The 17,030-nt window shown below is 39.6% G+C and overlaps 1 protein-coding gene across 4 annotated transcripts in view; it reads left to right on the top strand.

Annotated features, from left to right (window-relative positions):
* The window catches only part of SLC44A2 (solute carrier family 44 member 2 (CTL2 blood group)), a 172,892-nt gene that overhangs the window by 37,273 nt on the left and 118,589 nt on the right, over positions 1 to 17,030 (top strand). For 3 of the 4 annotated variants that reach the window (XR_014024879.1, XM_081315770.1, XM_081315771.1), the window contains exons 2-4: positions 1,430 to 1,478; positions 3,172 to 3,245; positions 4,392 to 4,476. Coding sequence is in view for 2 of the 4 variants with exons in the window: in XM_081315770.1 (XP_081171896.1) it covers positions 1,430 to 1,478; positions 3,172 to 3,245; positions 4,392 to 4,476 (208 nt within the window). In the remaining 2 variants the exon portion in view is untranslated. The remainder of the gene's footprint in view (positions 1 to 1,429; positions 1,479 to 3,171; positions 3,246 to 4,391; positions 4,477 to 17,030) is intronic. The other variant, XR_014024878.1, reaches the window with a different exon arrangement.

Raw genomic sequence — 17,030 nt, 5'->3', positions numbered from 1 at the left:
CAGCTTCACGGAAGACAAGTAAAGTGCTCTAGTACTCCCATCTCTTTAAGAACTTCGCACAGTTTGTGGTAATCTATACAATTAAAAGCTTTAGGATAGTCAATGAAGCAGAAGTAGATGTTTTCTAGAACTCCCCAGTTTTCTCCATAATCCCACAAATGTTGACAATTTGATCTCTAGTTCTTCTGCCTCTTTAAAACCGGCAGTTCTTGGTTCACATATTGTTGAAGCCTAGCTTGTAGGGATTTTGAGAATGACCTTGCTAGTGTGAAATGAATGCAGTTGTATGGTAATTTGAACATTCTTTGGCATTGCCTTTCTTTCTGTGACCATTGTTGAGTTGTCCAAATTTACTGGCATTTTGAGTGCAGCACTTTAACAGCATCATCTTTTAGCATTCTAAATAGCTCAGCTGGAATACCGTCACCTCTGCTTTGCTTTGTTGTTGTTCAGCACTTTTGAAAGGCATCAAGTTGGTGAAGAGTGGCAAAGTGCTTTTTGTGGAGGCAAAGAAAGCAGCATGACAGAAGGAAAAGTTTATAATGGACATAATAATAAAACACAAGCAGACATTTTGGCAACAGCAGTAATTCTCATCTTTAGTATTATGATTTACTGAAATGTGCAGAAAAATCATAGATATAGAAACTCACACTTTTCCATTTCCAGGCAATTTGTCAAAGTACTGCTGGAGACTAGAATTGATCAGAGCTCTGTTTATATCCTTGAGCTTTAATGTTATGCAATGATAGAAACTCTCCAAGTGTAGGTTCCTCAGTTATTTGTCAATCATGGGACTGGGGAAAAATAATAATCCTGTGCTCAAATAGCACAATGATGCTTCTGTGTTTGCAAAAAAAGCAGGCATTTTGAGAAAAAATAATTCTATTGTAAACTTGAAATAATGTGAACATAACTTTGCCCTTCACTCAAATTCCTCTTAGTATATCTCGAAGGAGCAAAATAGAAGACACAATCTATCAAGATTGCCCCTCCTCCAAGAACAGTGCAAAGTTAGTAGAAACTCTCCAGAGATTTGGATAAACATGTTAAGAACTGGGACCTTTTTTATATTAGAATCAATGCCAGTCATAACAAGTAGATCACATCCTATGAACAAATAGAAAAATGGTATAAACTTATATACAGTGATACTTCAAATCCTGATTTTCTTTTACAGCACCCCACTACCACCATCCTTTTTCCATACTCTGTCATCCCACACCTCCTGCTTGTTTATATTTTCTGCATTCCTGTGCTTCTGTCTTGAGAATTTCCAGAAATTAAGCTGAGAATTGTCATGCCACTATTGAACTCCAAAAAGAATTTGCCCAGTGATCTTTATCTTACTGGAATAGTGGAAATAAAATACCCAGTTTACATATTCTTGAATTCTATAAGTTGTCTAACTCGACAATCTCATTTTTAGGGACACCACATAAATATGACTCAACTTTCAAAGGCCCCATTTATGACAGGTAAGATTACCCTGTTGGTGAATGGTTTGAGAGTAGTATTGCATGGTCATTTGTGCTGTTATTTTTCAGTGCACTATGTCTAGAGTGACCGTTTATTGCCATCTGTTGATTTCCTTTGGGAAGTAACGCAAGGATGATTCTATTGAAAATCCAGGAGCCTAGAAGTCTGGATCATTTCTTTGGAATGCATGGGTTGGGCTTAGTAGTTAAAGCTGTTTTTCTACTTTCACTCCTTGCTTTGTGCATGGACATAGTTTGTTTTATAGCTATAGTATTATTTAATTATAATACAAGGATAATAATATAATTTTACCGACATTATTGACATATGATCAGAGGTTCACATTTCAATTTGTATCTTATATTCAACAATTCATAAATAAATTTATCAGCCAATATTTTAATTTTATAGGGCCACATTAGTTACCTTATTTTGATGATCAGACAAATATTTGTTTTGTAGTATCTTAACCAATTATTATCATGCTCCCTCATAACTTGATATTGAATGGAGATTGCTCTTATTCTCTGATAATACGTATTTATCAGTTAGTTTAAATGTTAAATGTTGCCAGCATTGTTCAGATTTATGGTAGCTTACAAACAAAAATTAAAATAATCATCCAACACCACTCTAAGTGATTGTTGTTTTTTCTGGCTGAAATTCAAACATTACTAACAGGAAAAGACTTCAGCAAATACCATGCAGGAAAAACATACTAGAATACCTTAGATTAGCTTTTCTTTAGCCTGCCCCAACAGTAGGAAGCCTACAGGATGGAAGCTTTGTTTTTAAAGGTATCTCAGTAAATGATAAGTTGTGTGTCATGGAAAGCAGAGTAAGTAGATGAATATATTTCATACTGAAATAGTTCTTTTTAAATTAAGGAATCACAAGATTCATAACGTTATGTATCATGATAGTAGTCTTCCAATATATGAGGGCCTGTCATAAATAGGAAGGGGTCAGTCAATTTTCCAAAGCACCTGAAGATGAGACAAGGAGCAAAGGATGGAAGACTATTAAAGAGAGATCCACCTAGAATTAAGGAGAAATTTCCTGACAATGAGAAGTTAATCAGTAGAATGGCTTGCCTCCAGAAATTGTGAGTACTCCATCAACTGGAGCTTTTAAAGAAGAGATTGGACATCCATTTGTCCAGAATGGTATAGGGTCTCCTGCTTGAGCAGGGGATTGGACTAGAAGACCTCCAAGGTTTCTTCCCATTCTGTTATTCTTTAATTCTGTTATTCTGCAAGCCCAATAAGGTTATTTGATATTAGATCTGGATTACTTTGTTTCCTATTTTCTTCTTTGTGTGTAGGATTAGCAGGTTTGAGAACATACCATTTTCTCTGAATCATTATAATAGTTATCAACATCATAATATGCCTGTGTACATTTCTAAAAATTAGAGGTGGTGGTTTCTGCTTCTGAGGAGTTAATGTCCACTCCCCATCTTCACTACAGGGCAAAGGAGGAATGGGTTGGTTATATTTGCCTGTCCCTTATTCTTGAGATGGGCTATAGTTTATTTGTCATTTGATTAGAGAGTTTTCAAGGGTTTTTTTTTAATTGCAAGTCTGAATTTGAATGATGACATGTTGATTCAAATAGCCAACTAATAACTACCATGTTACCAAAGATAAATATATTGTTACTTACTCTCACTTAGCTTGTTTCTTCTTCCAGGAGCTGCACAGATATCATCTGCTGTATCTTGCTACTGGTTGCAATTGGGGGCTATGTTGCAGTGGGTATTGTGGGTATGTATTCTAGTGTTTATTATTTTTCTGCCTTGAGATAATATTTTTGTTGCTGAAAGTTGGATATCAAATTAGATGGAGAAGGAGAATTATGACAGCCAAGAAGGTATATCGTCATAGAAGAAAATAAGTTGGATTCAACTAAAGGTATCAAATCTTAAATAATCGTTTGCTCTTTAATCCTATTGCTAATGTCTGCTGCACCAAAGTTTTGACCTTTTTGTAACAAATTTTATACTTGGTCTTTGAGAAGAATATTGGGGGCCACATTCTAAACCATACTGGCTGGCATTGGGACACAGAAACATTTGATTTCATTTCAATAATATTTAAATGAATTAAGACAGGGGTCCACAATCCTGTTAGGAACCTGGCCGCACAGCTGGAAGTGAGCAGTGGGCAAGAAAGCAAAGCTTCTTCTGTATTTGCAGCCACTCCCCAGTGGCAGTATCACCACCTCAGCTCCACCTCAGATTATCAGGCATTAGATTCTCATAGGAATGTGAGCCCTATTCTAAACTGTGCATGCAAGGGATCTAAGTTGCACCCTCTTCCTCCTCCTCTCTCTGTCCATGGAAAAAATGTCTTCCACAAAAGTGGACCCTGGTGACAAAAAGTTTAGGGACTTCTGAATTAAAACATATATAGCTGCAATTATTACTTCTAAAAATATATTTAATAATTTTCCCTTTCTGTTGCATTAAATACTGCTACTTCCTTGGTAATATATAAATTGATGGCCTTGATGTCTAAATTTATTATATGCAGGACTATTTCTCAGCAGGAGTATAGTCATTTGAGAAGATTCCTGTTACTACTCTGGATTTTGTGAGCTTTGGTGCATGATTCAGTGCATGTGCCTGATTCTTTAAAAGAATTAGTATAACAAAGAGAGAGCTAGCTTAATGCATATTAATCTGCACATTCATATTAAATTATCTCACATACTCTAAACATAAAACCACAATGCCTTTATCCTAATTTCCCAGAAAAACATGAAATATATACATGAATGAAAGGTTATGTTAAAAGCTTACAGTAATTGCTTATGGTGCTTCAAAATCTGGAGAAAAGTTATTTTGGAATTGGGCAATGCCTAAAATAAATGACTTAAATTAGTTGAATATAGTTAAATGTTCTTTTCAGCATGGACACAAGGAGACCCTCGTAAGGTGATTTATCCAACAGATAATCGTGGTCAGTTCTGTGGCCAAAAGGGCACACCCAATGAGTAAGTATCAAGGAGAAATTCTCTATTTTTCTGCATGAAGTCTGTGCCAAGAGATTGGTGAATCTGAAAGGATTCCAGTAGGTTTTGAGCAGGGGTTCCCGAACCAGGGGTGCTTGCACCCCCTGGGGTGCGAGACAATATTCTCCCCTCTTCATCCGTGTAGATTTGTTTGGGGTTAATTATTTCTTTAATGTATAACACTATTCCTCTTTTCTTTTGAAGTGCTAATACAAAGTGAAGTTTACCAATTTTCGGTTGTTCTAACAACTTACAATGTTGTCTCTTAATGTGTGTTTCTTGAAGACATATCCATTTTTAATTTTTGTAATCATGTAAAGATTTTTCTCCTTTTTGAAGGAGAATTTAGTCCATTTATATTCATTGACAAAATCCCACTCTCCTCCATCTCTTTCAATTATATCTAGGTCTTAATCTTCTATTCAATCTTATCTGTCTGTGATCTCTTGGTCTTGCTTCTTCTTCTATATATGTGTTTTTAATTTCTTCCTCCTCTCTTGGTTTGGCTGCTCCTTCTACTGCCATTTCTTCCTGGTTTTTTGTTTCTCTCTTTGTACCGGATTCAGGTTCACCTCTTTCCAAAAATGCTCTATGGTTGTTGAAGAATTCCATTACTTTAAGTGGTGTGTCCAGTTTATATCTTTTTGTATCCCAGTAAATTAAAATCCCTTCTGGAATCAACCATCTAAAGTTCACTCCTTTTTCAATTAATTTTTTAGTTAAAAACTGGTATTCTCTTCAAGATTCTCTTATTTTCCTAAGAATTTGTTTGAGGACTACAGTTTCTTTTTCTTTATATTTCAAAGGTTCATCTCTTACTCTTCTCAAAATCTTGTCTCTTGTAGATGTTTTAAGAAATCTGACATGTACTTCCCTGGGGACTTTATTTCTTCTAGCATAGTTTGAGTTGACTTGATAGATCTAGTCTAATTCTCCTTCCATTTCCTGTTTCCCAGTTCCTAATGCATCTGCTAATAAATCAGTTATCAAGCCTAAGAAATCTTCTTTCAATGCTGCAAACATTGACATATTTTTGCACTGACAATGTAAGAGACAGCCTTTTGTTTAAACTGCTTCACTTTGAATCTTGCAGGAGGGAATTTTCTAACGTCTATTTTGAGAAGATAAGCCCGCATACAGGATGGGAGGAGAGACCTCATATGTGAAACTAATTGGATAATGTGATTTATGACATGTAGATAAGGGCAGGGATTGTGTGTGTGTTATGATGGGTTTGGAGGGAGGAGATTTCAGATTCTGGCATCCCTCCATGAGTGTCGATGTTTTGTTTCATTACTAAGACTTTTTAGATAAATAATATGCTTGCAACTTGTTTGATTTGTCTCATTCATCGGAACCATGAAATCATGCCAGAATCTCCTTTCTTTCAAAAGGGGGTCCTGAACCCCCACCGCTGTCTCTGGTAAGAGAGATAAGCTGGCAAAGATTCAGGGAAGAATCCTCAAGATGGAAAGAGAAGGCCTGATTGCCTGCGAAACATCTGAAGAGGAAATAATAAATAGTTTTCTGTGGGAAGATGAATTTGAGCTGATCTCCAAACTTCAGCAGATAACTGAGCTTATCTCATTGTCAAGCTGGAACCACTCCAGTAGAGAATATGGGCGGCAAGAGGCCCCAGAAGCAGAATGGGGAGGAGATGTCAGCCCTTCAGCCACTGAGAATCTGGGTGAGTGGAAAATCCTGTCTGCAGATCAGACTGACTGCCAGACCCAGGAGTCCCCTGCCAAGCCCACCAGACCCATAGAGACAGAAGACCCCAGCCTGGGGCCTCTGCAGCAATGGGAGGTTGGAAAGCCCCCACAAGTGAAAGGCCAACAACCTGTGAGCTTGCCCCAGCTAATGGAAACCTTGCAACAGCTGGGGGTGGTGCAGAAGCCTGGAGATCAGGAGCTGGTGAACAACAGCAAGGGTGGCAGCAGCAGGACCCAAACGTGCAACCCTTGAACGTACAGCAGGACCAGTGGGGCCAGCAGCAGTGGGGGCCCTGGCAGCCATTAAATCAGCAACCAGAGTGGGGCCAACAGCAATGGGGCCCCCGGCAACCAATAATGAGCCCACCCTTCAGAGCATCCTTTGATGGGGACCCAGAGAAACTGATTTTCTTCCTCAACCATGTACACCCTCATTTGAATAGCTGGGCCCATCTCTACCCGGACCCAGGTGCTATAATCGATGTGATTGCATCCAGCCTAGAGGGAGAAGCATCTGAATGGTTGAACAATTTATATAACGAGCAGGCTCCTGAATTGGAGGACCCCCACCTTTTCCTCCTGGGGCTAAGGGAAATATTTGAGGACCCATCCATCGCCCTCAGAGCAGAAGAGCAAATCCATAAGATAAAGCAAGCTGGCCAGCCTGCCCAGGCGTACGTATGGGAGTTTCGAAAGCTGGCCGGTTGGATAGAGAGATGGCCTGAGCAATCCATAATTCATCTTTTTAGAAAAAGGTTAGATGACTACCTTTCTCTGGCATGTATCTACCGAGCTGTACCTGACCAACTGCATGAATGGTACCAGGCAGTGGTGAAATTAGATGTTCAACTCACCTGCTATAAGAAGCCTCTCTTACCTGAACCCGAGCCAATGTCAGAACAACCTGAATGGCAATCACCCCCACGAAGATCTCCAACTACTGTGATGGCTGAAAGACCCAAGCCACCTGTAGACCCGGCAGTTAAGTGTTTCCAATGGGGACAGCAGGGACATCGAGCAGTGAAATGCCCCGTCCCCTTCCCCCAATTGCAGAACAGACCAGGACCAGCAGTGAGAAAGAGACCTGCACAGTGGCTAAAGGGAGAGAAATCCAACTGGATGACACAGGAACCTGTTGTCCAGGTCATCCCGCACACAGGAGGACGCCGGAACTCAGAATGGATCCACCCCAATCTACCCTCTTTCTACAGTGACAATGAAAGGGAGAATTACCCAATGGTGAGTCGATGCATCCTACCCTTTTTATTCCCTGCTAAAGTCATAATCCCTAAGTCAGGGGCACAAGTATACCTGAAAGTGCTAGTCGATACTGGCTGCTCCTGATGCATCATTAGCCTGTCATGTGCCTTAAGACTGGGCATATGGGCTAGGCCACTCTCCAAACCTGTGAGATTTGACTTTAGTCATGCAATTAACTGAGTCCTTACGCCTGGAAATAGGTGAGCACTGAGAGTTTATTCGCTTCCTAGTAGCTCCAAAGATGTCTGAGACTGTGATCCTAGGACTAGCCTGGCTAGACAAATGGAAGCCATTTATCTGGTGGGAAAAAGGAATGAGAACTGTGACATTACCCATAGGGCCCGATCCCCCCATTGATTCAACAGATGTTACAGAGGATTTTAGCCCACCCAATGAGCAAGCGCACATGGCTCCCTTACGGCCACCTGGCAAGCCGCTCATCCCCAGCTAGTACCAGGACCTAGTGGAGGTGTTTAGTGAGAAAGAATGTGATACCTTACTTCCTCACTGCCACAATGATTGTTCCATTGAACTGTTACCAGGGGCCAAACTCCCCCAACCAAGAATGTATGCTATGCCCCCCCTTGAAATAGAGGAGATGCAGTGATATGTGGATACAAACCTAGCGATGGGATTCATCGAACGGGCCAAGTCTACTGTGGGAGCCCCCGTGTTGTTCAAAGACAAAAAAGATCAGTCTCTACATGTCTGTGTGGACTATAAAGGCCTAAACGCTGTGAGTGTGGAAAATAAATACCCTCTCCCCCTCCTGAAAGACTTACTAACCCATTTGGCAAAGGGGAGTGTCTTCACCAAGTTAGACCTGAAAGAAGCATATTACCAGGTAAGAATAAAGGAGGGGGATGAGTGGAAAACAGCTTTCAACTGCCCCTTGGGAAGCTACCAATTCAAAGTCATGCCATTTGGACTGCAGGGGGCCCTAGCCGTATTTATGTAGTTGATTAATGAGGTCCTACATGAACATTTATACAAAGGGGTTCTGGTGTATCTTGATGACATTCTGATATACAGTACGAATATGACTGATCACGTAAGACTGGTCAGAGAAGTGTTAAAGAAACTATTGAATGCTAACTTTATGTCAAATTGTCGAAATGTGAATTTCACCAAACCCTATTAGATTACCTTGGCTATAGAATTTCCGACAAGGGCATCGAAATGGACCCACACAAATAAAAATGATAATTGAATGGCAGCCCCCAAAGACTCACAAACAGCTCCAAAGCTTCCTATGGTTTGCCAATTTTTACCATCAATTCATTCCCTCTTTTGCTGAGATTACCCCAGGGGTGTCAAACTCAATTTCATTGTGGGCCGCATCAGCATTGCGGTTGCCCTCAGGGGGCCGGGTGGGTATGGCCAGGGTGGGCGTGGCCTACTGGGTGGGCATGGCTAGAGTGTGTATTGGGTGGGCATGGCCAGCTCTACATCATCTGCATCAAGGGTGCCTATGGAGGCCTGGGCAGGAGTGGGACAGATCTGAGGGTCTCTGGGCCAGGGCCAAGGCAGTGGGGGCTGTTCCCTCCGTTTCCAGGATGGCTTCGCGGGCCACATGAAACCACAGGCCGGATCTGGCCCCCGGGCCTTGTGTTTGACATGTCTGCTCTACCCCTTACAGAACTACTCAAAACAGGTAAGGGAGGGGGGAAACGATGAACTGGCCAACCACTAACTTGTACTATGTGTTTTTTGGGAATTTAAAAAGACTATTTGTGGCTGAACCGGTCCTAAAGCGGAAGGCAAGAGGAGATGGACAGTCTGGGAGAAGGAGGCCTTCGCAATTAGGTGGGGGCTATTAACCTGGCGGTGGCTCAGTGGGTTAGGACGCTGAGCCTGTCGATCAGAAGATCGGCAGTTTGGCAGGTCGAATCCCGAGTGCCGCGTAGCAGAGTGAGCGCCTGTTACTCGTCCCAGCTTCTGCCAACCTAGCAGTTCGAAAGCACGTAAAAATGCAAGTAGAAAAATAGGGACCACTACGGTGGGAAGGTAACAGCGTTCCGTGCGCCTTTGGCATCTAGTCATGCCGGCCACATGACCACGGAGACGTCCTCGGACAAGCGCTGGCTCTTCGGCTTTGAAACGGAGATGAGCACCGGCCCCTAGAGTCGGAAATGACTAGCATGCATGTGCGGGGGAACCTTTACCTTTACCTTTATTAACCTGGCAACACTATTTAGAAGGGAGCAAGGTACCTTTTGAAGTATGGACAGATCACAAAAATTTAGAGGCACTAAAAACTCCCCGCAAATTGTCCCCAAAGCAAGTGCGATGGGCACAGTACTTTAACTTTACTTTAAAGTTTTAACTTTACTTTAAAGTACATACTGGGAAGGAAAAACTTCCTAGCTGATGCATTATCCCAACTGCCACACTACAAAAGTGAACATGAAGAGTTCTATGCGGCAATTATCCCCAGTTCACAACCTGCACCACAACTCACAACTCGCAGAACCCCTAATCCTGATGACCCAGGAGTGAAAAAGCTAAAATGAGAGCTCCTTATTGATCAAAGATAATCAAACCTCCCTAACATGCAGAGATGGTTTGGCATACATGGGGGGAAATTGTATCTACCTGAAACCCTCCATCTCAATGCTCTCAGACACAGCCATGATGTCAAACAGGCTGGACACTTCAGATATTTAAAAACTCTACACCTCATCCGCTGGCAATTTTGGTGGCCAGGACTAAAACGAGATGTGGAAAACTATGTCAAGAGTTGTACCGTATGTGGATACAATCTTAAAAGCAAAAGATTTCTACACTAAAGTCTTGAAAGCGGGTTTACCACCATCTCCCAGAATTAAAAGAACAGAAGTAAGACAAGATGATAAACAATTGAGTGAAGGGGCAATGTCACTGCCCCTTGAGGAGATGCAGAAGGCGGAGGCCATGGAGCAGAGTTTGGCATCAAAAGAAGACCCAAAAGAACAGAGGATGACAAGAGCTGCATATAAGCGTATGGAAAAAGAGCAAAAACAAACGCCTGTAAATGGTCCAGCTACGCAAGATGCGGCCATTTCAGAGCCTGTGGGAGGAGCACGTCCTAAGAGAGCAACAGCTGATCTTCAGGCCATGTTCCAAAGGCTCATGGTCACCAGAGATGGTGAAGTTCCTGACATGGAATGTTAATGGCTTAAATTCACCACAGAAAAGAAAGAAAGGTTTTTTTTATCTGAAACAACATAAAAATGACATTGTTTGCTTACAAGAGACACATATTGCATTAAAAGATCAAAAATATTTGATTAATTCCCGATTGGGAACACATTTTGCATCTTTTGCTTCGGACAAGAAGGCTGGAGTGGTTATTTACTTAAGAAAAGACTTTTCGGCAAGATTGATTGAATCAGATAAACAAGGGAGATATGTTAGTATTGAATTAACACTACAAGGAAAGAAAGTTCTTCTTATTGGATTATATACTCCAAATCAACAACAGCAAAAAAATTTAAAATTTTTACATCAGAGACTAATTGAACTGGATTACAAATCTGTTATGATGGGGGACTGGAATGGGGTTTTGGTGCCATCTGAAGATAAGAAGGGATCTTCTAAAAACTTTTTAATTCAAAATTGCCTAAAGCTTTTTTTGATTTGAAGGAAGATCTGGAATTAAGAGATGTATGGCGGGAAAGGAATATGAGAGACAGAGATTTTACTTTTTTTCCGGATAGACATAAATCTTTCTCCAGGATTGACTTCATTTTGATTACTACTGATCTTTCACCTTCGGTTAAGAACATTAAGATTTTTCCTAGGACAATGTCTGATCATAGTCCTGTTTGGTTGGAGTTCTTTGCTGAAGACGCTAGTAGGAGATCCTGGAGGCTGAATGAGAATTTATTTATAAATGACTTGTTCTTGCAGAAATGTAGAGAACATATGAAAGAATTTTTTGTTACAAATATGCATAAAGGTACCTCAATGGAAATGGTTTGGGATGCTAGTAAAGCCTATATGAGAGGGGTTTTGATTTATATGAATAATGCTTATAGGCGTAAGCAAGTGCAAAAACGTTTAGATATTGAGGAAGAGATTAAAACTAAGGAGAAAAAGTTCATTTTGAATCCATTGGATAATAATTTAAAGATCTCAATACATTTATTGAAAGAACAATTTAATATGCTATTGGCTGATCAAGTAGCAACTAATTTGCGTTATGCTAAACACAATACTTTTTGTAACGCCAATAAGCCTGGTAGATGGTTGGCTTATCAATTAAGGAAAAAACAGAAATCACGTACTATAGACAAAATAGAATATAAAGGAAAAGAAGTCTACCAACAAAATTTGATTAAGAGGAGTTTTTTAGATTTTTACTCGAAATTATATTCTAAAGAAAATATACAAGCTTTAGATATAGACAAGTACTTACAGGGAGTTCATTTTCCAAGACTTTCACAAGAACAACAACTTGAGATGAACTGTCCAATTACATCAGAAGAAATTTCTTTAGTTATTAAACAGTTGAAATTGGGCAAGGCTCCGGGAACAGATGGATTAACAGCAATTTACTATAAAAAGTTGTTGCCTGAAATGATTGAACCCTTAAAGATTTTGTTTAATGAAATTCAGACTGGAGGTGTAGTTCCTCCATCATGGAGGACAGCTTTTGTATCGTTGATTCCAAAGGAGGATCAAGACCTTACTCAACCTAAAAATTATAGACCTATATCGCTTTTAAATACAGATTATAAGATTTTTGCTAAAGTATTGGCTAATAGATTAATGCAAGTTTTGAAACAAATGATTCATAGTGATCAATCAGGATTTATATCTGGGAGGTATATGAAATATAATGTAAGACAAATTGTTAACTTGCTTGAATATTTGGATAAGAACAACCAAGTCCCTGCAGCATTGATATTCTTGGATGCAGAGAAAGCTTTTGACCAATTGAATTGGCAATTTTTATTAAGAGTTGTTGAGGAGATGAATTTTGGAGAAGGTTTTCTACATGCTATTAAAGCTATATATCAACAACAAACGGCACAAATTATAGTTAATGGGGGATTAACAGAGATTTTCAAAATTGAAAAAGGTACAAGACAGGGTTGCCCCCTATCACCATTATTGTTTGTTTTAACACTAGAGATTTTATTAATTAAAATTCGAGAGTCCTCTATGATAAAGGGAATTAAAATAAAACAGAATGATTATAGACTGAGAGCTTTTGCTGATGACTTGGTTGTGACAGTATCCCAACCGTTACAGTCGGTTATAGACTTGATGGAAATTATAACTCAGTATGGTAAGGTTTCTGGGTTCAAGGTGAATAGTAATAAGACTAAGATATTATCCAAGAACTTATCTATGAGTGAAAGGGATATGTTATCTAAATTAACAGGTTTTGAAATAGTGAAGAAGGTTAAATATTTAGGAGTATATATTGCAGCCTCAAATGTAAAATTGTATAAGAATAATTATGAAACACTATGGTTGAAGGTACAAAGGGACTTAAATAATTGGAAAAAATTACAATTATCATTACTGGGAAGACTTGCAGTTGTTAAAATGAATGTTCTACCAAAGTTTCTCTTTTTGTTTCAAATGATACCTATATTGAAAAAGGATGCCAACCTTGATCAATGGCAGAAGGGTATTAACAAATTTATCTGGGCGGGGAAAAAACCAAGAGTTAAATTTAAGATTCTACAAGATGCCAGGGAAAGAGGGGGACTCAAGGCGCCGAATTTGAAATTGTACTATGATGCGGTTGCCTTGACCAGGATTAGTGATTGGCTTAATTTAACTAACAAGAGAATACTTCATCTTGAGGGATGGGATTTGGTATATGGATGGCATGCATATTTGCTTTACGATAAGAAGGTGGACAGGGCTTTTAAATCCCATATTCTTAGAAGTGCTTTATTGCGTGTCTGGAAAAAGTATTATTATAAGTTAAATTATAAAATACCGATTTGGGGAATTCCTGGATACGCGATAGAGGGCGTATCTATGGGAGTGAGTATGGATATGGTTTCTTATAAGGAATTACTTAGATTGCAAGGGAATGATTGGCAACTTAAACCATTAGAGGAGTTAAGACAAGAAAACATAAGTTACTCTTGGTTTCAATATACCCAATTGAAAGCTAGGTGGAAGTCAGATCAAAAGGTTGGCATCACAATTATAGATCAAAATTTAGTAAAGCAAATTAGAGATTTAAATTGTGCACATATAAAGAGGATATATAATGCTTTAATTGAATTGGATTCGGAAATGGAACTGGTTAAAGACTGCATGATAAAGTGGGCACAAAATATTCAGGAACCAATTTTGTTGGACACCTGGGAAATAATTTGGGTCAGAAATGTTAAATATACTCAGGCTCAAAATTTAAGAGAAAATTTTTATAAAATGTTTTATAGATGGCATCTGGATCCCAAGAAGTTGTCCAACATGTATCCTAATTTACAGTCTAAATGTTGTAGGTGTGGTAGTTTAGAAGCTACCTATTTTCACATGTGGTGGACTTGTAGAAATATAAAAGCTTTTTGGATTAAAATTTGGTGGAACATTCAAAAGATTTTTAAGAGAAAGATAAAGTTTTCTCCACAATTGTTTCTATTGGGTATTGTTGTAGATTGTGATGTTAAGGAAACTAACTTGATGTTGAACATGATAACAGCAGCACGGTTACTGGTGGGACAATATTGGAAGAAGGATAGTTTGCCCACTATAGAAGAATGGGTGTTTAAAGTTTCGAATCTTGCAGAAATGTCTAAGATTTCTGCTTATTTGAAAGATCATTCACAGGAAAGATATATTTCAGTTTGGAGGAGATGGATAAATTATATTCAGAACAAATATGGCACTAAAAGGTTCCATTTAGCTTATGAGTAGATTTTAGTAGGATATTGTTATTGGCACGTTGTTTGTAGTTATATTAAAGGGGAGTTAAAGCACATTATGAATTTGGTTAATTGTATATTATGCATAATTTTTATTTAGAATATGATTATTGTAACTATAATCCTGTATTTAGCTCTGGGAAGTGGGGGGGGGAAGTGGGCGGGTTTGGGGTGGGAGGGATTTGGGGATGTATTGTAAAATTTTGTTTTTGTAAAACTCTTTAATAAAAAAAAAGAGTTGTACCGTATGTGTCACCATGAAAAGAATTCCAAGGAAAACCCCTGGGCTACTGCAGTCGATAGCAGACCCTTCTCAACCATGGAAGCTATGGACTTTATTGTAGACCTACCCAACAGTAGAGGAAATACTGTCATCTGGACTGTGATAGATCTGTTTTTGAAGCAGGCTCACTTTATCACCTGTAAAGGACTCCCATCTGCACAATGACTAAATCAGACATGTCAAACACAAGATCTGGCCCGCGAAGTGCTTTCATGTGGTCCCTGAAGCCATCCTGGAAACAGTGAGGGAATGGTCCCCGCTGCCTTGGCCCTGGCCCAGAGACCCTCCTTCTGCCAGAGACCCCCAGATCTGTCCCACTTCTGCCCAGGCCCCCATAGGCACCCTTGATGCCAATGATGTAGAGCTGGCCATGCCCACCCAGTAGGCCATACGCACTCCAGCTGCGCCCACCCAGTAGGCTGCGCCCACCCTGGCCATACCCACCCGGCCCTCCGAGGGCAACCACGGTGCTGATGTGGCCCTCAGTGAAATTGAGTTTGACACCCTTGGACTAAATTGTTCCTGAAACATATCTACTGACTGCATGGTGCCCCTAAGTGAATAATTTCAGATAGCGGAGTGCAGTTCATAGTGAAATTTTGGAGGAATTTCCTTAAATTAATTGGATCATCTCAAGGCTTATCATCTGCTTTTCATCCAGCTACCACTGGGGCTGCACAATACGCTAACAAAATGGTGGAGCAATACCTCAGATGCTATGTTTCTTACCAACAGTCAAACTGGACTGACCTTCTCCCTTTCGCCGAGGTGGCCTACAATAATTCTGTTCACAGCAGCACTGGCTACGTGCCTTTCAGAGTAGCCACAGGAAAAGCGTTCAGCCCGATGCCTGACTATCCTCAGGTGCCCTCCGCTTCCCAGACACTTGATCAATGGGTAGGGGGGTGGGAAGAGGTTTGGAGAAACACAAAAATGGTGTTAAAAAAGAGTTCTGTGACTTATAAGAAACAGGCTGATAAAATGAGGGCTCCCCAAAGAACATTCTACGTGGGGGAAAAGGTTTATCTGTCAACTAAATATTTACGTCTCAAATTACCCAGCAAGAAATTGAACTGAAATTCTTGGGGCCTTTCCCCATTGTGAAAAACATCAACCCAGTCACAGTAAAATTGAACCTCCCCAGACTCTTGGAAAAAAATCACCCAGTGTTCTATTGCTTCTTACTGAAACCTTTTTAAGCTTCCACTTTAAGACCTCCCCCTAAGAAAACTCCTGGACCCCTCATAGTAGTGAGTCAGACCCATTATGAAGTGAAACGTATGCTTGACTCTAGAATCTTTAAGGGAAAATTGCAGTACCTAGTACAATGGAAGGGATACCCATTGTCTGAAGCCATTTGGGTGAAATCTAGCGATGTGAAAGCTGACAGACTTATCAAAAGGTGTTATGAGAAACACCCCAACAAACAAAAAGTCAGCTCCTAACTTGTGTTTGTTTACATTATGGGATCTGTTCTTTTTGTAAGGGGGGGGGCGGATGTCAATGCTTGAAACATTGACATGTTTTTTCACTGACAATGTAAGAGACAGCCTTTTGTTTAAACTGCTTCACTTTGAATCTTGAAGGGAGGGAATTTTCTAAAGACTATTTTGAGAAGATAAGAAAAGCCCGCATACCGAATGGGAGGAGAGACCTCATATGTGAAACTAATTGGATAATGTGATTTATGACATGTAGTTAAGGGCAGGGATTGTCTGTGTGTTATGATGGGTTTGGAGGGAGGAGATTTCAGATTCTGGCATCCCTCCATGAGTGTCGATGTTTCGTTTCATTACTAAGACTTTTTAGATAAATAATATGCTTGCAACTTGTTCGATTTGTCTCATTCTTCGGAACCATGACATCCTCTTCCTTATCTTCCATTATATTTTGAAATCTTAAAAAGTATGAGCTTTTTTCCATCTCTATCCCCGCTATCAATTCTTCTAGATCTTTATTTATTTGGATCAACTTCTGATTTTCATCTTTTAAAGCTTCTAGTTTCTGGTCAATCTCGGTTGATTTATCTTCTATTTTTTGAATTCTTTGTGGATTATCTGTGATCATCTATTTAAAATTTTCAAATTGAGAATCTATATTGTTATTTTTTTATTCATTTTATCAAAATCACTTTTCAACTCCTCATGGTTTCTCGATGTGACTGCCATTTGAGTAGCAATTGCCTTTTGAATTGCTTGTAGGGTCATTTGAGTGTCCTTTAGCCGAAGAGGGAAAGGAAGTTCCTTTTTTTCCAAGTTTGGATAAGTTAGGAGCTCTCATCTTTATCTTTAAATCATATGTTGTAATCAACCAAGTAAGTCAAAATTTATAATCCCATAGGCTCCTAACAAATAGGAGAGGTAAACTAATAAAACTAGTAAATAGTAAAAAAGAGCAAAAGGG

This window comes from Vipera berus, assembly GCF_964194415.1.
Source record: "Vipera berus genome assembly, chromosome: 2".
NCBI lineage: Eukaryota > Metazoa > Chordata > Lepidosauria > Squamata > Viperidae > Vipera > Vipera berus.
This window is presented reverse-complemented; position numbering and strand designations above follow the sequence as displayed.